Source organism: Anolis carolinensis, chromosome 4, assembly GCF_035594765.1.
Source record: "Anolis carolinensis isolate JA03-04 chromosome 4, rAnoCar3.1.pri, whole genome shotgun sequence".
NCBI lineage: Eukaryota > Metazoa > Chordata > Lepidosauria > Squamata > Dactyloidae > Anolis > Anolis carolinensis.
This window is the reverse complement of record NC_085844.1, coordinates 144327514-144354752: the sequence shown is the minus strand read 5'-3', so window position 1 is coordinate 144354752 and position 27239 is coordinate 144327514. Positions and strand designations below refer to the sequence as shown.

General features: G+C 39.1%; 1 protein-coding gene across 5 annotated transcripts in view; it reads right to left on the bottom strand.

Moving 5' to 3' along the window:
- Nucleotides 1–27239, bottom strand: part of col11a1 (collagen type XI alpha 1 chain) — a 314486-nt gene that overhangs the window by 152849 nt on the left and 134398 nt on the right. For all 5 annotated transcript variants that reach the window (XM_008109137.3, XM_016993104.2, XM_016993102.2 and 2 more), the window contains 11 exons: nucleotides 26501–26557; nucleotides 22901–22954; nucleotides 18607–18660; nucleotides 18427–18480; nucleotides 17277–17330; nucleotides 9068–9121; nucleotides 8919–8963; nucleotides 4664–4717; nucleotides 4523–4567; nucleotides 3652–3705; nucleotides 3134–3178 (listed from right to left, as the gene is read on the bottom strand). In XM_008109137.3, coding sequence (XP_008107344.1) covers nucleotides 3134–3178; nucleotides 3652–3705; nucleotides 4523–4567; nucleotides 4664–4717; nucleotides 8919–8963; nucleotides 9068–9121; nucleotides 17277–17330; nucleotides 18427–18480; nucleotides 18607–18660; nucleotides 22901–22954; nucleotides 26501–26557 — 570 coding nt within the window. The remainder of the gene's footprint in view (nucleotides 1–3133; nucleotides 3179–3651; nucleotides 3706–4522; nucleotides 4568–4663; nucleotides 4718–8918; nucleotides 8964–9067; nucleotides 9122–17276; nucleotides 17331–18426; nucleotides 18481–18606; nucleotides 18661–22900; nucleotides 22955–26500; nucleotides 26558–27239) is intronic.

Below are 27239 nucleotides of genomic sequence, written 5' to 3'. Positions count from 1 at the left end.
TTTCTAAAATTGAAGCTCAAAATGGGGGGGGGTACATTTTAGAATTGATAACACCCTAGATTTGATGAACTATGGTAAAGAAGATCCTGGGAAACTATCATAAATCACAGCTACTTCTCACATCCCATAGCTGTAAGATGAGCCAAAAGGCTGTAAGCTAAAGCAAGACAATGACATTTTATAAGTAAGCACTTCTGTTATTCTAAATAGGATGTTCGGAAAATTCCACACCTACTTGATTCAGGCAGTCCACCTGTGTCCTCTACAACTTAGAGGAGGGAGACAGCTGTACTACGTTGAATTGCAATCAGTAAGGTCATGTGGCACCTGAAGAATTATTCGGGTTAATTTGGAGTACTGCTTCAGAAGGGCAGAGCATTCAGTGAGGTTGGCCAGAATAGGGGCAGCCTCATTTCTGGTCTGCTCCAGTGGGCTATAAGGAGAGCCTATATACAGCATTCATCCTGACTGAAATGGGCCACAGCTACACTAACCACTTAGATTGATTGCAGCCAGAGCAGCCCCTCAACAGCTAAACACTGTGTAGGGATGTTCTGCCCCAGGTAAAGCTACTTTGGAGGAAAACTGAAATTTTGATTGAGTCCTCTGACATCCCTTTCCCACATGCCATGGCTATCACCAGCTACAACACAGCCATGTATCCTTCTTGTGGGCAGTCTAGTTACCATCAGGCAGACTACCTGCTTGCTTCATTGTGAGTGGATGCTTTGGCTAATGTCAGCCAGAGTGACTTCCAGAAGGCAGGTAAGGGAGCCACAATTGATGACAACCACAACACAGCATATAAGGTGGCTGTCCCATGGCCCCAAATCATGTTTGTTACATCTGCGGCAGCTCAGAGCATCTATTAGGTTTGCATTTTCTGTCTGTGCAGAATCTCCCCAGGACACCACTCACTTGATCTGTTCTGTATTGTATAATAACTACAGCTATGAACACATGTTAGCCACTGCTTAAAAATCCAGGAAGGAATGGGCTTATTTGCAATGGGGTTTTCACCTTCCTTCCACAATTTATTCCTGGGACTTGGTATTCCTGGTATTCCTGATGCTTCTAACATGGTCCCTCAGCAGTCAGGTTGATAAAAGGATCCAGACGTATGTTACACCAGAACATATTGCAAGCTGCATTCAATAAATGCCTATAATTTTTCCAACAAACCCTGTCCTGTTACTCACTCCAGTTGGTGCCTTCAGTATGGATAAGCTCCAAGTGGGAAGTGTGGAGTTTTTTATTACTTTAAGTGTGGTGTTTTTATTTACTTTTACGTATAATAGGAAAATGATGTGTGCATTTCAAATGTAGAAAAATGCTCCCCCCCCCCCCCCACCGCAATTGTGACTTCAAGATAATGTAGGAAAAGAATATATGCTGGGTCTCTGAATCTCTAACAGCTAAAAGGCTCTTATGATGGACTGTGGGAAGCATCTGTTGTATGTTCTATAATCTCACTGAATAACATGGTTACAAGCAAAAATACATGCATTTTGTTTCATAAATATTTTCAAACCCCTCTATAGTAACAAATATTTATAAAAATATTTAAATCATATGAAATAATGAAGGAGGAAGAGAGAAGCAAAAAATGGTTCAACATTCACTGAAACTACAAAGGTAATGTAAAGGACATCAGTAACCAAATGCATGCAGAGTTCTACATGATTTTAATATTGCTTTGTGAATATTATTACAAAGCAAGAAAGTAAAAGATCAGTTTGTGTGAAATACAAGGTTTCAACAAAGTAAGTCTAAAAAGAGAAAGGCTAAATTGCTTATAGAATAACTAAATGTAACATCTATGGCTGAGTTGCCCAACAAGGAATGGAAAGAAATGTCATTGAACTGGGCAGGCTCATTCAAAGTAGTACACTTGCTTCACGGTCCCTAAGAGATGCTGTGAGAAAATGCATACCTTGCCTCAAGCATCTGAGAGACTTACAGAGCTTGCCTAAGAAATAAAGTGTGCGATAAACAAAGCTTATATTTTAAGATGTAAGGGGCCAGAATAATAAGCTTGCTGAAATAAACAAATATAACTGCGTTTAATCATCAGGAATCTGAATCTGCCTAATTTAAGGACATTATGAAAAACGCATTAAAATGGCATGAATTAACATGCAGGAAGAAAACGGAAAACCTTGCTACCTAAGATGGAACAAAAAATAAAGGGATGGAGGGAACAGATGAAATTCAGAAGAACATAAGTGGAAAAAGGGGACACATTTCCCTATCCATATATTTACAATCCTATGGTCATATTCACATGGATATAACTGATTATTATTGGCAGTAAAATAACCTATTATTCACTATGCCATTGACATGGATGCCACTAGCTGCCACTGTGACCACATGATCCAAGCCAATCTAATGCCATGGCACTGGCACTACACTATAATGACATTGATCAATTCTTTTCCTGGACAAGAGACAACAAAAAGACCTGTCCAAGCTAGGCTGGGCTTCGTAAGAGAGGAATAGTTAAATCAAGATTAATTATTTACCATGCAAATAAGAACAACTGTGCAAATCACCGTCTTGGTGAATATTTTAATAGCATAAAATTATTACAATAAAATGTCTAGAGTTCTTGTAGCATCATAAACTGTTGCCTTAAGAGAGCATGAAATCACTATTCCATATAGCTTAGTACTGTCTCCACAGAATGGCAGTGGTGACAGATTAAAATCTGTCCCAGCCCCATCTGGATGGTTGCCTGGGATTTAATCTGAGACCTTCTCAATATAAAGCACATGTTATTCCATTGAATTACAGCCATTTTCTAGAGTACAAATAAATGAGTTCTGAGGTCTTAGGGAAACAATGGTTACAACCAAGACAATTTATAATTATAATTTAAAATGACCCTTGTGGTTTTATTGTAGAATTCCTTGGCTTTGAGAAATATTCCCATTTGAGGTTTTTCTAACAGTTATTCTATATTTTGTGACCACACATACAAACACAGTGTAGACAAGACAGAATAGCTGCAGAATGCTTTTTCACTGGACAAGCATGAACAATCTTGTTCTAATGAAAGACAATACCAATTCACACATCCAAGAATTTCAGATTTGAACTTTTGTTTATTCAGTAATGGAGTTTCACTTACTTTTTCACCAGGAACTCCAATTGGACCTTGTGGACCAGGAAGCCCCTATTTAAAAGACCACAGATTGTTACAAATGAAAGACAATTATTAATAATACTTTCCCCATTTGTCTGCCTCATTAAGATGTTTCAAAAAGTCACCATTAAAGGAAGGAAGGGAAGAAAGAGGAAGAGGTTATAAGAGCTTTTATTCTGGCTACTTTGCTGGCAGTAAACATGCAACTTGATCCAATACAGATCCCTCCTCCAGGTGTGGCTGTTCTTGTTGGCATTCATGGAGCTCTAAATGAGTCATTTTTTTCTCTCTAAAGGAGGGCAAAGTCAGGAGGGGGAAGTGTCTGTGCAAACATGATCCCACCATTCTCCCGGCTGCCTTTGCTTGCAGTAGGGATATTTTCAGGATAGTTTATGAAAGCCTAGAAGCAAGAATAAGCTCACTGAAGGGGAAAAGGCATACCATCACCCTCCTTGCTCTTTAGCTCTTTAACGTTTTTGGTAGAAAAGTCACTGAATACTTACTTGTGGGCCTGGGATTCCTTGTTGGCCAGGAGGTCCAGGTTCCCCTTGTGGGCCCTGTTGTGTAAGAAATGCAAAAGGACATTTTTATTTTGGTGGCAAAACATTTAGACATATTTCTTCTCCCCTTTAGATGTCCAGCACCATTGTTATAAGAACAACATATGTTAGGAATGGAAGGAATATTCAAAACATTTTTGGCAAATGATTTAAAATGTGTTTTTAGAATGTCAAGAAACCTAAACACAAAGAATTCTGCAGTGATGAAAATTTGACATTTCAAAATTTATTCTGTACAAAATTTGCGCATAGCATACGGTTAAAGGTAAAGGTTTCCCCTACGTTAAGTCCAGTCGTGACCGACTCTGAGGGTTGATGCTCATCTCCATTTCTAAGCCGAAGAGCCGGCATTGTCCGTAGACACCTCCAAGGTCATGTGGCCGGCATGATTGCATGGAGCGCCGTTACCTTCCCACCTATTGATCTACTCACATTTGTATGTTTTCGAACTGCTAGGTTGGCAGGAGCTGGGACTAACAGTGGGCGCTCATTCTGCTCCTGGGATTTGAACCTGGCACCTTTTGGTTTGCAAGTTCAGCAGCTCAGCACTTTAACGCACTGTGCCACTAGGGGCCCTTAGCATATGTTATTTAATTTTCTCTTCTGTACTCCTCACCCTGATGGTATCTCAGAAGAGCATTTGTGATGGGCTAATAATTCCATACTTTCACTAATGTCACTCACAGATTCTATTCTTCTGCATCTAAGGCACATGTAATTGGTATTAAGATACTGATAACACTAACATGGGAATAAAATACAATTAATCTATTTATTTATTTTTGCAAAGAAGAACTCCTTCACAGTTACCTACCAAGTTTCCTTTTGGTCCCTGTGGGCCGTCAACACCTGCGATTCCCTATATTGAAGAATGGAACAAAGCTATGCTAGTCAGACACAAATTTATGAGGAAATACAAAATATAAGCTAATGAATTTCTTTAGAAAATACATACAGGCTGTCCTGGTGGCCCAGGAGTTCCTCTTGGGCCCAGTAATCCTCGCTGACCCTGTGAAGGAGGGAAAAAAACTCCATAAAATTGTTTGCTCACATGAAACATGACAAGAAGCTGTAGTAGGCAAGAGATTCCAGGAGAGACAATTAACATGTTAGAAATTAAACAACTCTATAATCTTATCCTGACAGGGCTTATGTGTAAGGTAAAGGTTTTCCCCTGACATTAAGTCCAATCATGTCTGTTGATGAGCATGTTGATGCTCATCTCCATTACTAAGCCGAAGAGCCGGCGTTGTCCGTAGACACCTCCAAGGTCATGTGGCCGGCATGACTGCATGGACCGCCGTTACCTTCCCGCCAGAGCAGTCTACCTATTGATCTACTCACATTGTCATGTTTTCGAACTGCTAGGTTGGCAGGAGCTGGAGCTAACAGCGGCCGCTCCCGCCGCTCCCGGGGTTTGAACCTGGGACCTTTTGGTCTCCAGCTCAGTGCTTTTATACACTCCGCCACCGGGGCTCCTGGCTTATGTGTACGCGCCTTTAAATCACCAAATGGCAGCCACATGAATTTCATAGGGTATCTGTAAGCAGGGAATACTCAGAGGTGTTTTTTCCAGCGCCTCTAAAAATATTTAGACCCACATAGTAATGCTTGTACTAAAAAAAAAAATGACCCCGGCTCTTCCTATCCTTCTATAACTTCATGTTTGGAAAAAAGTCTAAATTGGCCCTAAAAATAATTCACACACATGTGGAAAATAATCTATTGGACCTGTCTATAAGCTTTGGGGCTCTGGAAACAATATTTAAACAAGATTTTTTTATAGAGCTTAAGACAGATTTTGGTAAGCATGAAGTGGATGAAGACTCATTAAGAGCTACAAAAATGTTATTGAAAATACACTTTGCATACCTGTGCTCTAATACCTTATTCTAAAAAGGATAAGACGTGTCAATTTGTTAAAAGGATGTTAGGATAAAAAATGATTCCTGATGTTATCACAGCCCTTTCCTTGTGGAGGAACTGGAATATATACATCTTTCAGAGAAATGTTTACAACCTCACCACCCAAGAAATCAGCCCTCCATTAGATGCACTCATTGGCTAGGATGAAGACTGGTCTAAGTAAACAAGTGACTGGCTTCACTCTTCCAAGCAACTTGTCCAAACCCTGAAGCTGCAGAAAATGCAACTTACTCATCAGTTACATCTTTAGAGTTCACTCTCATGTCCAAGTGGATAAAACCAATTTTGCTAGCAAAGTGTTGGGCAAATTCATCAGAGCACACCTCTGAGAGCTCCACCTCATATTCTGGCATTTAGAATGTCATAGTTCTTTAACCACACAAACGGAATTTGGAGTTAATGCAAAGAAAGCAAAAAGGAACAAGATGTGTGCTGACTTCACATCCTTACAGTAATACTAAAAATGATCTATAGCCTATTGGATTTGCCCCCTTTTTGCCCACAAGCTGGTAGAGGCAACTGGCAGAGCTAAAGCAAATATTCACCTCAGATTTGCTCAGAAACACTACACCTTTCAAAGTTTTATTTCATAATCAAAGAAACTGCCTTTTTACTGAGTCAAACCATTGGTTGTCTACGTCTACGTCAATACTGTCTATGGTAATTTGCATTAGCTCTCTAGTCTTTTAGTCAGCTGTCTTTTCCAGTTCTACCTACTGAAGTATATGCTGTATTTGTGGACAAAAGACCCTGGTTTACAGAGGCCTTTTATGTATAATTCTCAGAAATGCATCTATTGTCTTCCATTATTCTGTTTGTAGAGAATGTTGTAGAACAAAATGAGCATGCATATACAGAAGTAATCCTTATCCATTCACATAGTCTTTATTTTCTTGTAGACACACATGGAGGCAGTGACAATAAAATAAAAACTATATGAAATTCAAGGTCTTTCTTCATGACCCATGATTTTAAAGCTGTTTTAGCATCATTCAAGACATTGAATCTGAAACCACGCAGGCTGTCTTTCAGAGGTCCAAACAAGTAAAAGTCAGAAGGGGCCAAATCAGGGCTGTTGGGTGCGTGAGGCACTACTTACCAGCCCATTTTTGCAATTGCCTGGGTTGTGAAAAATGATGTGTGTGGGCATGCACAATCAACAGTGATACCTATGTAACCACACTTAAGAAACTTAAGGGGGCAATAAGAAAGAAGAGGCTACTAAAAGACGTTTGTTCCATCAAGCTTCATCACGATAATGCATGCCCACACACGTCATTTTTCACAACCCAGGTGATTGCAAAAATGGGCTTGTCAATAGTGCCTCATCCACCCTACAATCCTGATTTTGCCCCTTTTGACTTTTACCTATTTGGACCTCTGAAAGGCAGCCTATGTAGTTTTAGATTCAATGACCTGAATGATGTTAAAACAGCTTTGAAATCATGAGTCACAAAGCAAGACCCTGAATTTTTCCAAAATGGTTTTGATTCCTGGGTCAAATGATGGAGCAAATGTATACAAATTGATGGTGAATATGTTGAACGATAGTTTTGTGTAGAGGATAGTTCAGGCTATGATCTGCTGCAATTTCTTCTATTATATGTTCATGGTGCTTTTATGATGATTTTTACTCATTCTTGTATTATTATTATTATTATTATTATTATTATTATTATTATTATTATTCATTTTAAGGTGTTTTTCTTGAATTATGTGCAGTTTCTGAGCTGTCTTCAAAGGCAGTCCTACGTAGAGTGCATTACAGTAGTCCATTCTGGATGTAACTAAGGCATGGATCACTGTGGCCAAGTCAGGATTTTCGAGATACCGTTGCAGCTGGCATACCAGTTTTAACTGTGAGAAGGCCCTCTCAGCCACCACTGACACCTGAGCTTAAAGCGTCAGTGACGAATCCAGGAAATCCCCCAGACTGTGGATCTGTGTCCTTAGGGGGAATGTAACCCCATCAAGCACATTTTGCCACCCCATACCCTGATTGGCCTTGCAACTGACCAGGAGGACCTCTGTCTTGTCTGGATTAAGCCTCAGTTATTTGGCCCTCATCCAGTCCATCACAGCTGCTAGGTACTGGTCTAGGATCTGAGGGAGGTGGAAGAGAGTAGCAGAGTTGTGTGTCATCTGCATAGTGATGACACCCAATTCCAAAACTCCAGATGACTTCTCCCAGTGGTTAAATGTAGATGTTAAAAAGCATGGGAGAAAGAATGGAACCTTGTGGGACCCCACAGGTCAATGGCCACGGGTCTGAACAGGTGTCCTCCAGCATCACCATCTGAGTACGATCCTCCAGGAAGGAGTGGAACCACTGCAACACAGTGCCCCAAGACCCATTCTGGAGAGCCAACCCAGAAGGATACCATGAATAATCATATCGAAAGCCACTAAGATGTCCAGGAAAACCAGCAGGGACACACTTCCCCTGTCTAATTCTCTGTGGAAGTCATCCACCAAGGCAACCAAAGCTGTCTCCATTCTGTGACCAGGCCTAAAACCAGACTATGAGGGGTCTAGCTAATCAGTTTCATCCAAGAATCCCTGAAGGCCAATCACAGTTTACCAAGATTCTATATGTAACAGAGACTAAGACCCCATGTACACTGCCATAGAATGCAGTTTGAAATTGTATTATATGGTCAATGTAGCCTTGTATAATGCAGATCAATGTAATTAAACTGCATTACATGGGTCTACACTGACCATGTAATACAGTTTTAAACTGCATTATAAGGCAGTGTAGATGAGACCTCATCACTTTACCACATATAATTTTGGAGCCTATATGAACCAAGCCAAACTGTGAATCAAGCCAAATAAATTAGTATATGTAATCGATACCACAGATACAGTAGGATTATAATATATTTAAAGATTAAAAAACCTCTTAAGATGTTAAGAGTTTTCAAAAGTTAGGATGATTTCTAGCTTAACTCGTAGGAATGTACCCATAAATCACTGCTATAACCAAAATCCTAACTAATGGGATTTAAATTCTGTGTGTTCAAGAATAACACAAATTTTGAGAAACCTCAAAATACTAAAAAGGGAATGTGTTGAATTACCTCAGTAAGGAAAAAAACTCAAACAGCAGAACTTTTATGGACAAAATCACTATAAGAGTATTCATTTATAAATGGTCTCCAAATAGAACATAACTTTGCTGCTGCATTTAGATGCACAAATGACACCTTCCATTGCTAATACTGCAACATAGGTAGTCAGTAGACATTATGAATAGTGAGCAAGAATAAAGCTTTGCTTACAGCTTCACCTGGGAGGCCTCTTGGTCCAACCTCTCCATCTTCTCCCTGTTGTAAACAGAACAAAATTAAAGCATTAGTTCATGAAATCAATCCTGTGTTTAGATTTTATTGTGCAGTTTAAGAATGATAAGAAACTGTGAATGACATACTCTCATTCCGTCTTCACCGGGAGAACCAGGAGGTCCTTGTGGTCCACGATCCCCCTGGAGAAAAAATAAACATTAAAATCACATTGCTTGGAAGAATTATGATTATGTGCCAATGAATATTTAACTTAAAAATGAGATACAAGCAAACACTTCAGATTCAAACTGGCAAGTCATAACACATCTTGACTAAAGGGATAGAAATCTCTGCATGCAGCATTATGATACGCAAACCTCCATTCACATTTGGGTTTAAACCATTAGCCATAATCCAACACAGAGTTGGGCATGCTGAAATACACTAAAATCCGCCAGTTTAATTGATTTTATTCATCCCAACACATACTTATATTTCGTATAAATAAATGACAATATAGGAAAAAACTGCACAATCATTTGTTTCACATGTTCACGGGTTGACAGAAATGCAAGCAATGTCCTGGGTGAGCAAAACAGTTATGTTCAGGGTGGTTTACATCAACATATTCATTACTTGGTGACCACAACATCAAATTATGTCTTAGCCATCTATGATTCACTTACCCAGATCTTAAAAGCAGAAAATGACCACTGACTTACTTGATTGTAATGAGCTACTGTTGGGAGGGGGACGATGAAAGTACAGTAGAGTTTCACTTATCCAATATTCACGTATTCGACATTCCGTCTTATCCGATGCCCCCCTTTTCCTCCAGCATTTCCCCTTCAATTAAAGGAGCACTCCCTAACTCTCTCTCCATTCCCAATAAGTGAAAAAGGCAAGAAAAGAAGAGGAGGGAAGAGAAAAGGGGGAAAAGAGGCAGGACTGGAAGCGGAAGCGTTCTTCCTCCATCCCTCTCCACACTCCTCTTCCACGTCCGAGCACTTCCTGCTGGGCCACTCTAGTCCCGGGACATTGCCTTACCTTAACTCTTTGAATCCCTGTTGTTAGCATTCTAGATGTCTAGTGCCACACAGTCGAAAGGTGGCATCAAAGACAAGAAAACTGGGAGGCATGGGGGCTGGATATACAGTTTGTGGAACCATTTGCTGCGTGTTGCTGTGCAGTCACGAGTATGATGACGAAAAGAAGGAAGGACATTGTATCAATGGAACAGAAACTTGAGGGAATCAAGAGTATGCACAAAGGAGAGACGATGCAGAAGGTAGCCAACGACTATGGCATCAGACGGATAACAGGAGGAGACTCCGTATTATCCAACATTTTTGTTTATCAGACGTGCCGCCAGCCCATTTATGTCAGATAAGTGAGACTCTACTGTATACAAAAGTGACATTTAAAAAACAATAGAACAAGTGGAAATGTTGTAACAAGTAATGCTTCTATTTATTTTCTAAAAGCGTTTTAATAAGAATGTGAAGAAAAATTGCAATTTCTGAGTACCTAGTAAAGAATTATTCTCTCAGCATGATGAAACACCACTTCAAGGGCTCTCTAACCCCTTGAGAAATCTTGCTATCAATGCTGGATGTGCCAAATCACGGAATGAGGGATTCATAATGCTCTCTGCAATTTGTACACAATACACTTTACAAAAAAACTCTTGTGTATGAGCAAAATTAGCTGACATTTCTCACGGTGAATCTAAGCATAAAGTCACAGAAAGCACATCAAGTTGAACTGACAGATCAGAAAGATGCTAAAAGTTCTATGATGGTGTCTATTTGAACTGGAAGACTACTATCAATGTGTTACTCAATACTGCACATTTTACAGTAAGAACAAAAAAAACATTTAAAATGAATAAATTTCCTGTGACACCACCACCCAAAATCCAAAATACATTTCAAGCATGTTTGAAAAAGATATTCCTGACCAGGCCTGTAGCTGGGGGGGGGGGAGTGTTGGGGTTCAACCCCCCCCCCCCACGAAATTTTTCAGGTTAAAAAAAAACTGGTTTACTCATGAATTATAACCCCTCCCCCCCCCCCCCCCCCGAAATTTTCAAAACCCCTCCTGAAATTTTTTTCTGGCTACATCCCTGTCCCTGACTGCATATGCCATCATATAAAATGCTCAAAATTGTGCATTTAAGTATTTTGACTATGTATTTTTGTGTATGTACACAAGGCACCACAAGCTAGTTACTTTTATTGTTGTTGTATGTATTTCAGTCAGATCTGATTTCTGGCAATCCTAAGGTGAACCTATCATGGGGTTTTCTTGGCAAGATTGGTTCATAGTGTTCTGTTTTTGTTTTTTTGTTTTTTGCCTTCCTCTAATGTTCAGAGAATGCGATTTGCCCAGAGTCATCCAGGTTTCCATAGACCAGGTATTTTAACCCTGGTCTTACAGTCCAATTCTCAAACCATTACATCATGTTGTCACTAACACTCTTCAATTACTTGCTTAGACTCCCTGTAGTACAATAGCAACCATTAATTTCATTGATGTGGCTGTGAAATCAAAAGAGAAATTGTTTATGTGAACTGCAAGGTGGAAACCTCAAGACTAATACAAGGAACATAATTTTTATTGTCAGCTATGAATGGCCGGAGATCCCTTTTTCATTAAATATTGTTTAATTATTTTGGGAACACATCCAAAAGTACAACAATTAGAAAACTTGTCTGCACAGCTCACTATATGAATGAATCTTTTCTCCCTTAGGTGAGGGACTGGCTGCACATGATAAGGACACAGTGGAAAGAGACAATGGTGTGATGACAATTTTAACTGGATTACATTATTGTGTGGTAATTTAAACCTCTGATTATTGAACTCTCTGTATTCCTTAAATAATACTATCCTTCTGATTATCAAGAACACCAGAAAGCTAGGCATATTCAGCAGGAGAGTTTACACATTGAATATTGCCTTGAAGTCATTCATAAATATTTGGCTTGGTACTGATCCATTATCTGAGTGGAGGCCACAAGGGGGAACTAGAGAGAGAACGATTGTCCATTTTATTGGGGGGAGGGGGGGAGAGAGTTGAAAGAGAAAAACTGTTTTCCTCATTTTCTATAGTTATTCTCCTTCCCCACTTCCCATTTAATAAACAAAAATTGTTTCCATGACTGGGACATGGGTAGGGGGAATAACAGGAAAACAGGAGAAAATGTTTTTCCTCCTTCAACCCACCCTCCAACCCTATAAAATGGACTGTCATTCTCTCTCTAGTGCCTCCTTGTGGCCTCTGCCTCGATAATGGAACTGTGCCAAGCCAAATATTTTCCCCCGTTTTCTTCTTATTCCCCCCATCCATGTCCCCATCATGAAAATAATCCTTGTTTATTAAATGGAAAGTGGGGAGAATAACTAGCAAAAATGGGAGAAACAGTTTTCCTCCTTCAACTCCCCTTCCCCCCCCCCAGTAAAATGGACTATCTTTCTCTCTCTAGCGCTCCCTTGTGGCTTACACCCGGATAATAGAGCAGTACTGTTGGCTTTTTTGATTTTCAAACAACTTGACAGGTTGTTCTCCTCTTTTGTATGACATCTTATTCTAGATGCCTTTCATTAAATACAGAGTTGGGATTAAAGCTCTTGAGCCATAAGCTGCTCTTGGTGTGAGATAGAGCGGAATAGAAATATAGCAAATAAAATAAATAAATACATTGATCAAGACAGCCCAACCTGTGGCCCTCCAGGTATTTTAGTCTTCTGCTACCAGAATGCATGACTGTTTTGCCCCCACACTATCTTAACTACTTGAAAAGTGAGCTGGCTGTTCAAGGAACAGATCAGAGACTGTATAGTTGAATCAAACAAGAATGTATTAACTGACAAGAACTGTAGGCTTTCTCTCCTCCTGAGTCTCACTACAAAACCTCTATGAGGAGACGTAAAGTCTTTGAAACATAGACTCATCTACTGCCCCACAGAGAGGAGAATGGCTGAAACGGAAACTCACAAGTTAGGGTGCAATATGCCCATATTGACCTCCTGAAAGCAGCCCCCCCCCCAGGTGTCAAATATGACATAAAGCCCAGTCCACTGAGAAAGGAGCTCCCCCTCCTTCCTTTGTGGAGAAAAATCACAGAAGTCATGCTGCACTTCTGCCCTCTGGGAAAGGAGCCTCTCCTTTCTTTCTGGGGAGAGAAGTGACCAGATCTCCATTTTCTTCAACACAGAAAGGAATCTACCTGCTTTCTTTCCTGTTCCTCTTTCCCTCTCTCCTTCTTCATTTTCTTTGATAAACATATGCAGATGCATTCTTGGGACTCCTCTGTTGAAGACCACACATAGACAGAGATGTGAAGGACAAATGTTGTTCTCATCTCCACTGATGTGAATGCAATCGTAAATTCATATGGAGAAAAGTAAAAGGATTTCTGAAAAGGATTAAATCTGTTCAATGACTCTGGTGATCCTATTGACCTCTGCCACTGAAAATTAACCATGGTCCTTTACACTGAACTTCCTACATAGCAAGATCTATATGTGATTCTCAAACTGGTGGTAGTAAGAGACAAGCTGGTAGGCTGGCAGACACTGTGTGTGTAAACAGTACATTTATGTGTATGTGTATATGTATGCATGCATATCTGTCTACCAATCTATCTCAAGAGATTCATATGGTGGAACCCATCACGTGACCACATGTCTCCGTATGAACCTGTGCAGATCTTAAGATCAACTGGGGAGACACTCCCCTCGCAAGTGAGGTTGGTGGGGACGAAAGAGAGTGCCCTGACTCTGGAATGCTCTCCCCAGGGAAAGCATCTACTCTTTTAACATTCAGGAAGGAGTTAAAAACTTGTCTATTTAAGCAAGCTTTTGATAATGGCTAGAGTATTACTTAATTTTTGGACAGGACCTGAATGACGATTGGTACGTAATGCTGGATAATCTGACAACAGGAACGGACTGGTTTAAATGATGGTTATATTTTAAATTGTTTTAGAAAGCAAATAGCTTTTAAACCATTTATTAATATTTAATTAGTATGTAATTTTAATTTTATGTAGCAATAATTGTTTACTGTTGTTGTCTGTTTATTGTTTATATTATTTTCTGCATCCGGGAATTGTTGTAAGCACCCCAAGTCCCTTTGGGATGAGGGTGTGGGGTATAAATAATTTTTTATTATAATATTATCATCACATTCAGAGCCTAAGACTGCACATAGTATTCCTTAATAGATTGCTCAGCAGAAATGCAACTTACATAAGGGTGAAGCAGATTCTGAGAGGAAATATGCTTTCAGTTATCTCCTGCTATGGGTGATTAGCTGAAAGCACCAGTCTGTTCTACAGAGGGCAGATCAATATATACTACTTCACTATGGTCAATATTGATTTTAATTTTCAGGGTGTGCACATATATAGTTGTAAATATGGATATTTTCATATCAGAGCTCTTGCTGAGAAAATACGGAGTGCTGTGTACAAGTACTTTGCTACTGCCTCTCAGACATGCAGTGTGTTTCACCATATAACTCAAAATCTAAATCCTTGCAAAGTATTCTATTTTTGAATTTCTAATAGGATATCTGGTTTGTTTATTTATTTTGCTCTTTTGTAAAAGTATGGCTCTCTTCCTTTTTTGCATTTGAAAGGCTTTGCTTTAACAAGAATTCAGTCATGAGGGATGAAAATGCATTATTGGAGTTAATGTTGCAAAAGAAATATTTTGGCAGGAGCCATGGTGTAGTGAAAGAGCAAGAAAAAAATATTCAGTCGCACAATTGAAGGTCATAAAATGTGTTAATTTAGCAATACCTGATTGGATGAGGGAACATATTCATTGGTTCTGGGGCAACTTCAAAATGTTTACTTAGCCATAGAGTAGTGTAGGAGTATACAAAATGAGTGCTTAATGTGCAGTGCCCTCTGCTGGTCACTCACACAATTGTTTCAATTTTTAAAGGAAACCTGCTTTTTCCTGTGCGTATGTGTCTCCAAATCGGCCGTGACCACCCCCAGCTCCTTCAAGGTCAAGCCAGTCACTTCAAGGATACCATCCTTGAAATGACTGGTGTCTTAGAGATACTGGGACCCTTTTTTCTCCTTCTTAAAACATATTATAAGTATTCTAAAGTGCAACATAAAACTTTTTGTCTACCAAATTTTCACTATATGAATAGGGCTAATACAACTATAATACAGTTGTAACCCTAACCCAGAACCCCTTTTAGCTATGCCTAATGCCTCTTTCACACAGCTTTGAACTGGAATATATGGTAGTGTGGGCTCAGACAACCCAGTTCAAAGCAGATATTGTGGGATTTTCTGCCTTGATATTCTGGGTTATATGCTCGTGTGGAAGAGCCCTCAGTTGTCTTTTTCTTTTATTTATTAACTAAAATAAGCAATAGTCACTGGGGTCCTTTCAGACTCCATAATAATAACCCTATGATTCCACCTTAACTTCCATGTTTCTATCCCTTAGGTACATCTGGAATTTGCAGTTTAGGGAGATATGCTAAAGATCCTCACCCAGAGAGCTTTGGTGCCAGTCTACTATCCCAGGAGTACATAAAATGCAACCATGGTCATTGAAGTGCAATCACAATGTTATAACTGTGTAGTATTAGGCTTTGCCATGTTCACCCTTGGGTCTCCACCCTGACAACTCTGAGCTTTTGGGATTCCTATTTGTTGTCACATTTTACATGATTTTGGCTCTTCCTATGGGGAGCTTGGCATCATGTGTGGGAGCTCTACTCTGGGTTTAATCTATATTCCCTTCCTGTTTTGTCATATGCCTTCACATGCATAATATATGTTTGTTATTGTCATTGTTTGTTTACAAGTAATTTTCATGGGGTTCTTGGCAAGATTTGTTCAGACGGAAATTGCCTTTATCTTCTTTTGAGGCAGGGAGAATATGAATGGGCTCCACGGAGAGATAAGGCGGGATACAAATAAATTATTATTATTATTATTATTATTATTATTATTATTATTATTATTATTATTTATTGTTATTATTATTACTATGTCAACCAGTGGGTTCAAAATCATTAAATAAATCAGTGATTCTCAACCTGGGGTCCCCAGATATTTTCGGCCTTCAACTCCCAGAAATCCTATCAGCTGGTAAACTGGCTGGGAGTTGTAGGCCAAAAACATCTGGAGACCCCAGGTTTAGAACCACTGATATAAACTATTTATTCCAAATTTTCAGATCCAATCCAAGTTGAATTGTGAAATAGTTGGGGATACAATCTAGTGAGCCACTAAGTCTGCAAGAACAAAAAGGGCAATTGTAGCCCTCTTGACTGGCTGACAATTATGGAGCTTACTTACAGGCTTTGCCTGTTACAAACACTGTATTTACCTACCTGAGGGAGCTATACCTTCTAACTCTTGTACTCCATGTTCATTGGGCTAGCCCTGAAACAAGCATGCTATCAGCTACGTAGAATGTACAGTTATGGTATGGAGCCTCAAAGCACAACCAAGCTAACAGGTGAATGACTTAAAAACACGATAACACAGAATTATTCTTTGAACAATTCTTCTTATTGACTATGTCATGTAAAGCATTATGTTTAATCTGGCCTTATCCGAGCAGTTTTTCACATTATACAAACAAAATGGGAATGAATGCAGAACTGATGTATATTATAAAGTCAATTAATGTTGAAATACAACTATCAGTCTGAGTGAGCTGGACATACATATGCTCACTCCTCTTTTACCTCTTAAGATATAATTCAGAAGCTATAAAATATGATGGGTAGAATATCATAACAATAGCTATAACACCACCAGCAAAAGCTTCATAAAATGTGAAGCAGCACCAAGAGAAGAGTGAGGGAGTGCCACTTGGCATATTTGTAGATGCCACTTCAAGAGAACTGGGTTGAGCTTAGATTGAGGTCTCACATAGTACTGAGACATGGTAGATAAAATGGTGTCAGATGCGGTAATTCAGTGGTTCTCAATCTGTGGGTCCCCAAATGTTTTGGCCTTCAACTCCCAGAAATCCTAAAAGCTGGTAAACTGGCTGGGATTTCTGGGAGTTATAGGCCAAAACACCTGGGGACCCACAGGTTAAGAACCACTGCACTAATTCTACTATGTAGACACACTCGTGGTAAACAAACTAGCAACCCCTAAATTATTCGCACATGCATTTTCTTTTCAAATTGATACATTGAATTCAATGGAACTTATTTCTGAATTGGTATGTGCAAACTGTACCACAAAACTCAGTTGAGTTTGAAAAATACTGCTGTTGTTTTTAATGATGTATGATTTGACCTCCCCAGGTTTTTCAAAATAGATTTTCAGATAAACATGCATCTTTTTTTCTTACCCTGTGGCCTTTTTCACCAGGAAGACCTGGAAGTCCATCAAAACCTCTGTCACCCTAGTGGGAGGAAAGAAAGAATAACTTTTGCATTCACTCTTGTACTATGCAACAGTTCAGAAGCTTCATGGGGTCTACTGTAAATCTATTATTTCAACTGCCATGAAGTCGTGTTGCTTGAATCTTGATTCAAAGATATATTTAGAATAATAGATTCTTATAGTTGTAAAAGACCACAAGGGCCAACTAGTCCAACCCCCTGCCATTCAGGAACACTGACAAATGGCCACCCATCCTCTGTGTGAAACCTTCCAGAGGAGAGTCCACACCCTCCAAGGAGGCAGCCTATGCCACTGCTGAATAGCTTTTATAGCCAGGAAGTTCTTCTAGAGTTCAAGTGGGATCTCTTTTCCTTGAAAACATTGCTCTATATGTTACCCTCTAGATCAGCAAAAAAAAAAAGCTTGCTCCCTTCTCAATATGACATTATTTCAAATATTTAAACATGGCCACCATGTCTCCTGCCTCTCAACCTTGTATTTTCCAAGTTAAACATACCCAGCATCCTCAGCCACTCCTCACAGAGCTTGGCTTTCAAACTTAAAGCTGATATTTGTATATCTGATTCTGTACTTTCTATACCTATATAAAACTATTACTACATCTGATTCAAGTGTCACCTACCAGAACCTTAAAGACAATGAGGTAATCTTAAAAACAGCAGAATACCATTTCTAATTGTCATTGTTCATTTATATTTTGCCTTTTCACTCAATATTGGGACTCTATGAGCCACAGAAGGGCTGCTCAGGCAGTGCACCAAAGCAATATCCAAATAGATGCCCAATGTAAATAGATTGTTCTGAAGCATTGTGGGAAAACAAGAGATCCCAGGGAGCAACTTTACACATACAGGTGACACATTTATTCCAATTGATAAGTCATGCTGACAATGGCTCTTTCAATATGTACTTGAAAATGTAGTAGCAGCCAACACAAGAGTATTCCCTATGACTATTCCTTCCATGTGCTGCCCTGCAAAGGCAGTCATTTGTATGCCCACATTTGTATGCCCAGGATGATACTGGTTTCTCATTTGAACACACACCTGGAGAAAGCTCCAGCATCAAAGTATTAGAAATGTATATTTACTAACCTTGGAGCCAGGTTCCCCTGGCATTCCTCGGGCTCCATCTGCACCTGGACGACCCTATAAAAGTTTTTAAAAGGCGGTGGTTAAATACCAAATGTGAAACATTGCAGCTTAATTTTCTAAAACTTTTACCAAATGTCCTTTTACAAAACACTCAGCTATCTTGGAGCATTCAATACTTACTCTTTTTCCAGATTTTCCAGGGAGACCAGGTGGACCTTGTATGCCTCGAGGACCCTGGGGGAGTGAAAAGATACAGAAATGTAATTCCTCTCAAAATTTATTCCCAAAGGAAGCAAGTACCTGTAATTCTCTTCCCAATACAAGAACTTCTTCAGAAAGCACAGTTTGCAAAGTTTATCTGCAATGCATATATTTGCAATACATATAAATATTATTCTTTTTCTGTAGAAAGTGCTGTTTCTTGAAAAGAACCTTTTTTGTTTCCTACACAAGACAATTGCAACTAAATTTTGCACAGAACAAATCTCAAACGATGAAGATTATCATCAGTCCAGGATTGTTTTGTAGAATGAGTTTTTTAAAAAAATTATTATTATTTCTATCCCTCATTATGATGAGCAACAAGAGCATCATAAAGTAATTGTGATTCATTATTCTCTACCTCCAATTAAGGCTTTGATATCCCTTGATATCACCACTATTTTATGACCCTGTTCTTTGTGGTTTTTATTCTTATTCCTTTTCTCACCCGAGTTTTAACTTAGTGTTCATGTGGCCCGCCCTTGTTTTTATTGTTCTTCTGATTTTGCGTTGTAATGTATATTATCATTTATTGTATTGTTCAATGTGTTATGATTTGTTGCTCTTTTTATATTCTGTCAAATTGTATTGTTCTGGGCATGGCCCCATGTAAGCCGCCCTGAGTCCCCGTTGGGGAGATGGTGGCGGGGTATAAATAAAGATTATTATTATTATTATTATTATTATTATTATTATTATTATTATTGATGTAAGTTAGGAGGTCACTAAGGGCTTTTTAAGTAAAGACAGCCCTCTATATTCACAGAGTTCACCATCCATGTATTCTGCCATTCACATCTTAAAAATATTTTCAAAATCCAAAAAGCAAACTCTGATGTTACAATTTTATATATAGAACACCATTTGTTACACAAGTGTATATAATGTAACATGAGCATTCATGGATTTTAGTACTAATAGGGGTCCTGTGACCAAACCGCAGCAGCTTCCAAAATCCCTCTGTCCTATCCTTGCTATATATCATTTTATAAATAAATATCACATTCTTTCAGAAATATCAATCTATGGGATTCTGCAAACTGTACAAAATTTCAGCATTGGGAGTCCTAACCTAGAGTGAAATCATTTATTGATGAGTTCTATATGCTGATACACTGAGTACTGCATGTTATAGTACCAACTACTTCAGAACAGGTCAGCAGAATATTGTAACACTCAAAACAATCATAAAATGAAGAATGGGTGATAACGTTTAGCAAAGTGCAACTAGGACTAAAGTAAACTGAAGGGAGATGCATTATGTTCTGGACCAGTGCCTGGTTGCCGTGTCGACTGGATGAGGGCTAACAAGCTAAAACTTAATCCAGACAAGACACAGGTCCTCCTGGTCAGTCGTGCGACCCATTGGGGTATAGGGTGACAACCCATGCTTGATGGGATTACACTCCCCCTGAAATCACAGGTCCGCAATATGGGGGTCCTCCTGGACTCAGCGCTGACACTTGAAATTCAGGTGTCAGTGGTGGCTGGGAGAGCCTTGCACAGTTAAAGCTCTGCACCAACTGCGACCGTAGTAATCTGACTTGGCCATGGTGGCCCACGCCTTAGTTACCTACAGATTGGATTACTGTGTGGGGCTGCCCTTGAAGACAGCCCAAAAACTTCAATTTGTACAATGGTCGGCGGCCAGGTTGTTAATGAGAACAAATGATAGAGAGCAGACAATCTTCCTATTAAAACAGCTCCACTGGCTGCTGATAGGTTTCTGTTCCCATTTCCAGGTGTTGGTTATCACCTATAAAGTCTTAAACAGTTCAGGTCTGTCTTATCTTTGTGATCACATTTCCTACTATGAGCCGGCACGGTCTCTGAGATCTGCTGAGGAGGCCCTCCTCTCTCTTCTGCCGCTATCTCAAACGTGCTTGGTATGGACGAGGGAGAGGGCCTTTTCGGCGGTGGCCTCCCAGCTCTGGAACTTCCTCCAGAGAGAAATTAGACTTGCCCCCATCCTGGCCACATTCCATAAACATCTGAAAACCTGGCTATTTAAATGTGTGTTTGATAAAATTGGCATAAATTGACGACTGTTCCTTACCTCCACCTAGACCCAATTACTGCACCACTTCCAATCCATTCAGTAGAGGATTATTATTATTATTATTATTATTATTATTATTATTATTATTATTATTATTACTTTCCCCTCTCCATGTAGTATTGATACCATTATTTTTTTTCTTTTTATTGAACAAAACTCATTCCTTTTCTTTGTATTTCACAAATGTACATATTTTTTAAAAAAAATTGATACATCGCTTAACCATGTCTTTACTTTTTGACTAAAGGTTTGACTAGAGTTTTTCATACATCTTAAAGGTGAGCATTTATCTTTGTTTGACTTTGCAAACATGCCCTTTTTGGGAAGGAATGTGTTTGCAGCAATTCCTAAATGTGCAAATACCAAGACGCAAATTGGATCCATCCCAGGTCAAAAATGTGCAGAATGAATAATTTTTAAAAACCTCACCAAACAAAATTGCCTATTACAGTACATAATGATATTAGTTTTGCCATGCAGGAATCAAAGCATTCTCGACAGATGGCCAGCTACCATTTAAGAATCTCCAAAGAAGGAGACTCCACCACATACCAAGACAGCATATTCCACGTCTCCTCTTATGTCAGGATGTCTTTCCTAATGTTTTGGTGGAATCGTTTTTCCTGTGGTTTGAATTCACTCGTCTGTGTCTTAGGGCCCACAAAACAGGCTTGATCTGGCATCCCGGCAGTCAGTGGGAGTTGTCACTGATCAGTAGTGTCCAACACAGTTTGGGGACACGGAGCAAACACCCTAAAGGGGATCCCCATTCCCAGTGTTGTTGCTGGTGACAGCCATGACACAACCGCTTACCTGACTCTTGATCCCACCCTCACTACTGCCCAGCCTTCTTAGTGAGGCTGAGCTCTAGCAAACAGCTGCCAGATTGTTGAGGCAAGTAGATTTGAGTGTCATGGGGAGAAAGGGACAGGAGGTGACTGCCATCCCATGTTCACAGACTTTCTGAATGCATGGAAAGCAGAATGGCTGTCAAGACAGCTGTGACCAGTTCTGTTTAGGAACCTACCTGGCTCTCTTTACTGTCCCTAACTCATGTCCTAGGTCAAGATTTGGTTTTCTCCTAAGGGGAAAACCCTAACCCAGAGGAAAGGTTAACATTTAGTGGTTTTCCCTAGCTTAACCCATATCAACCAGATGTTGAAATGATCTGCCAGGAGAGCTCCGGCAGCAATTTAATGGCAGCTGAGTAAAGTAATTTTATTTTTTAAAGTTTTTTCAGGAGGGTAGTTTGGGTGTCTGTGTGTTCTCCTAGAAGGTACCTGAAGGACATCTAGACACCACCACCCCCTGCAGAAAGTGCAGGCTTTTGGGGCTGGTATGTAGACTAAAGTCCGCCCTGACCCGGGTTTTTTAAACCCGGTTCAACTTGTTTTCAAGTCTTAAAATGAACAATGATGGTGAATACTATCAAATACTGCTTTGAAAAACAGCTTATTTTTAGCTTTATTTCCAATTTGAATCTGGACCATTTGCCTGATTATGTCTAACTCTGCATCTCTCACCATTCCTTCATTGATGGCACCACAGGCTTTAAATAAAAATTCTCATTTAATCTGATTTAAGTTAATTTGAATCTTCTCAGTCTGGAATGCAATCACAGTTTTATCACTCATGAAATTATGTGAGAGTAAAAAAAATGTATTTTGAATATAGAAATTATTTATTTCATTTCCAGAAGGAAAATTTCATATTTTATTATAAATAAGCATCATGGATAAGCAACCTGATCCAGAAACACGGAGGCTGGTGACAGAAAGAGCAGTAGCACAACATAAAGCAAAGTAGTAATGCCTGTGTTTAGACAGAAAACAAATTAGAAATATACCAACACTGCTATTAAAAAAAAAAAAAAGCTTGGTGATGCTTTCAATGGAAAGTAATAGTAAGAACTGTGACAATACCTCTGATGGTATTGCAGAAAGGTAGACAAAAAATGGAGAAAAGTCACATCTCTAATTCTCTGGGATCAAAGTGAAAATATGTTCTGAACATGTAGATGTCAAAAAAAGGTCAGAGGTCCCAGGTTTAGGGGAAAGTTTTTCAGTCACTAGTATTTCTGGGTAATTGTTGTCAAAACAATTTGTGGCTTTTCGTGTTACTGATGGCAATCTGTTTTGTCGTGAAGAGTCTTACCTGAGGACCTGGGTCTCCACTATCACCTTTGGCACCTGAACCACCGGGAGCACCCTATATATGACAAGAAGAAAAGCAAACTTTTAGCTCAATGGAATTCCTGGTTTAGCTGCAAAGAAATAAAAATCTGTGCATTGCTGGTTCTAATCATTTGGGACAGATCCACAGTAGACTAAGGTTTACTTGCTAGCAAGAGACAAAGAATTTAATTCCTATCAACTCAATGAAGTTGTGGTCCTATTCAATGCACTCCTGATAACGTTAGAAAACTAAAACTTGTTGTACCAGACATATGCACATTAAGGATGCTAATCTCCCCTCCCCTGTCCTTTTTGTTCCCAACTGAGATTTATTTAAAAAAATATTTATTTCATTCATTCCAAGATCTTTGAAAGAAGTTTATTGGAAATGACACCTGAAGGCACCAATCCCCAAACCCCAATTTAGACCCCATCCATTCATTCCTGGCCCATCCTTCCTCCTCCCAAAAGCAATCTTACCTGGGGAACATATTTGGGATACCTGCATTGGTCATGCTGCAAAATACAACAAAATTCAAAACCCACCAAAAGCAATATTTTATTGGCCAAATACAATGCATAAAACACAACATAGTTTTTTTCATTTTAGTTGGCCAGTAAAAAATATTGCTGTTTTGTAGATTGTTTATTTTGTTGTATTTTATCTTGGTGAAGACTGAGTGGGTGTCAAAGAGAACTAGAAACCATACAAGGTTTCTTATTGGCTGCATATAGTGCCAAATCATTTCCTGTTCAGGTTAAATAGTTTATAATTAAGAAACATGATTCTGAGAGGGAACAAAAAATGGTACATCTTTTTCTGCTAAAGAGAGTTCAAGAGCTTTTTAATTATTGCTATCCTGTTACCCTCAAGATTTGTCTTCCTCCTGTTTCTAGGAGAAGGTGATAGAAACAGCTAAAGTGAGACTTGAGCATCATTCTGGGTCAAACTCTGGTCAAAAGTACCTGGCTACTACAATACTAAAAATGAAAGAGTGGTGAAGACATAACACTCTGTCTTTCTTTCATAATACTTAAAATAACACATAACCAAGGTGTGGGTTTTGAGGAACAGAAGCATAGCTCTTGTATAAGCATATTATATTCATAACTTTGCTAGAAAATTATCCTTTGAACAATGTCTAACTAGAAACCTAAGCTTTTTTGAAGCACATTACAATGAGGGAGAAACTATGCTTTTAACAAAAGGAAAAATATCATTGCTTTATGTTGCTATTCTAAACCAGAATGGCTGAATTTCTACAGCCTCCTAGTGGCTTAACAGGAAAATAGCTAAGATAGCACAGCTGCTCTACAAGTATTACCTTTCTTAATAATAAAATAACCAATTTATACTAAAACTTGCCAAAGGGGTTTATTCTCTTAATGTATATATAAACTCCTCTGAAATAAAAGTCTGCATCTAGCATGTCAGTAGACAAATGAATGGTGGCACAGAAGTATTAAATATATGCAATTTGAAAGTAGAACTTCAACATACTACTACTTTTGGCAGGTCTACACAATTTGTGGCAATACAGCATTTGCCAGATAGGATAGTTCATCATGTGTTATCAATCTATCATTTATCTATTCATCTATCAATCATTTCAAACAATGCACCAAGGCTTCGTTTACAATGCTCTAGACTGCCCCAAAGACAGTCACACACATTGTCCCCCAATTCAAGACAGTTGGATAGTCCAGATGGTCCAGAAGGAACAAGATCATTTTGGCCTTGCTGGACTATTACTGAACTATATGTGTCGGCATCAGATCTGCCTGATGCCTACAGAGCTCTGTGAGATCTTTTGGCTGTGATATCAGCAGAGGGAAACCTCCACGGCCATGGAGCTCTGGGTGTGTCTGGAAGAGGCAACAGCAGTGACACAGGACTGATCTATCCCACTTCCATGATCTGCTGAATACAGGAAAAAGATGATAGTGGCCCATGTAGACAGAGCACAGATCTGAATCAGATCTGATTCCATTGTCTACACCGTGCTGAGGCAGCATTTATGGCAATAAGCCAGATTAACTCAATTTACCTCACAACATGCACTGGATGTTTCAGAAGTGCATGAAGACAGCCAGGTGAGACTCTACCATAAGTACGGATTATTAAACTGTGGAGTTGAGCCTCAAATCACACCAAGGTAAAGTAAAGCTAGGAGTAAGAAAGGTACTGCTTGGACACTTTCAGTGACAGAAAAAATATTAACTTCATAGAAAGACACAGCTTAAAGGTGCATAACAACAACAGCAAGTGAAGGCAGCACGCAAATAAAGATTTTTTTAAATAACTATGTTCAGGCATCATTTTGTATCAATACCTCCTAAAAATCTCTGCACTAGGTCATCTCATCTTTGGAGTATTCCTTCTAACTTGCCTCATTCCCATGAAATGGACAGAAAAATCGGAGTCAAAAACATCTGCTTAGCTTTATGAATTTCATTTCACTGAATTATCATTTCAGAGACAAAATACTGGCCAATCCATTTTGGCTAAAGGAAATGCTCCACATTGTGTTAGAAACTAAATATATCCTTTCAATCTGGGTGCCACTCGGTTGTTCTTAACCTGGCATCTTAAGCTTTTTATTTTAAAAAATGTAATTACTGAGGTCTCTCAAGAGACTACTGGGTTTATGCAAACCTGCAATCTTGGTTGAACTAACTATCATTTTGTATTGCTGTAAATACACTTGTATAGCTTCTAAAGCGATGGTAACTGCTTAACTGCAGCATTTAAGTGATTCATTTGATTATCTCTGTCAGCAGAGTATCGGTTTTGGAAAAGAGGAAATCATCATTAGGAGAAAATTGCTCAGGTGATTTAGCAACTACAACACTACTTCTGGTTTTTCCATTTAAAATATTCAAAATGTATTTAAATGTCAAATTTCTATCCAGAAAGCATTTAGTTTGGAAGTCTGCAATTTCATTTCACTTATTATCCAAACTAGTTATTTGACTGGGCCAGTAGGTTTGCATTGTAGCTCTACATTCTTTTAACCTTCCATATTTTGACCAAATAGAAAAGGGCAGAAAAAGGAGCCACAGATTACATGAAAGCTCATTTTTTTTCCTTTTTGCACTTCCTTGCATACCCTTCCCACTAACAGATCTATTATTCCTTCATTGAACCACTTTTGCAATTCCTTTTTATAACGTCCTAGTTTCTATCTCCCATTTTCTCAAGTTTATCCTCAGCTTACTCCTATTGCCTCAAACTGAGTTCAAAGTACAAAAACAGATTGCACTCAATTAGATCAGAAGGGAGTTTCCAGCAGGCCCCAGCAAAAGCAAACTGCTTCAACCTCTGTTAGCAGGGTAATCTTCTGACTTAATAACTTCTACTATTCTGACAACACTCTGATGATGCTTGATCACACATGTCCTAGTTTCCATGTGTAAACTGTTGAGTGGCACAAATCTGCTTCCCATGTCAGCTACATCACTCTTCCTGATAGTGAGTCCTGAGCAATTCCAAGTGGTTTTTGTAAAATGACTGGTCAATGACATTGCGACTGAAATAAGACACCAGAATGATGATGCTTTGCTTCTTAGTTTAACATACCACAGGACCTGATCTTCCAGTGAGCCCCATAGGGCCAGGGGGTCCCCTCATGGCAATCTGAAAAGTGGAAAGGAAATAAAAATTCAACATGAGTTACATGCTTAATGACTGGCAGGATTTGCCACACTCACCTATGTGGTTTCAAAAGCCATTTGTTATATGTAGTGAAGCAATGATAATTGATACAGGATATTTGTAGTATGATACAGGTTATACACCTGAATAATCATCATCCGAAAATACACCACACAGTCCTAGATGCTTGGGAAGTGTTCGACTTGTGATTTTGTGATACAAAATCCAGCATATCTATCTTGTTTGCTGTGTCATGAAATAATAATAATAATAATAATAATAATAATAATAATTATTATTATTATTATTATTATTATTATTATTATTATTATTATTATTATTAGAAACACAACAAGATGAGTCCACAGCAGACACTCTGCTGGCTGTTGTATTGGATCACACGTCGGACACTTCCCAAGTGTGATGTATCAGCGAATAATGCGCGCAGATCCCAGCAAAGTGGCCTGCAGCTGGCACGTGGTAATTTTGTCAGCGCCAATTGTGTTTAAGTGCAGGTCAAGATCTTTAGGCACTGTACCCAGTGTGCCGATCACCACTGGAACCACCTTGACTGCCTTGTGCCAGAGTATTTGCATTTCGATCTTTAAGTCCTCATATCGTGTCAGCTTTTCCAGTTGTTTTACTTCAAGGAGATTCCACCTGA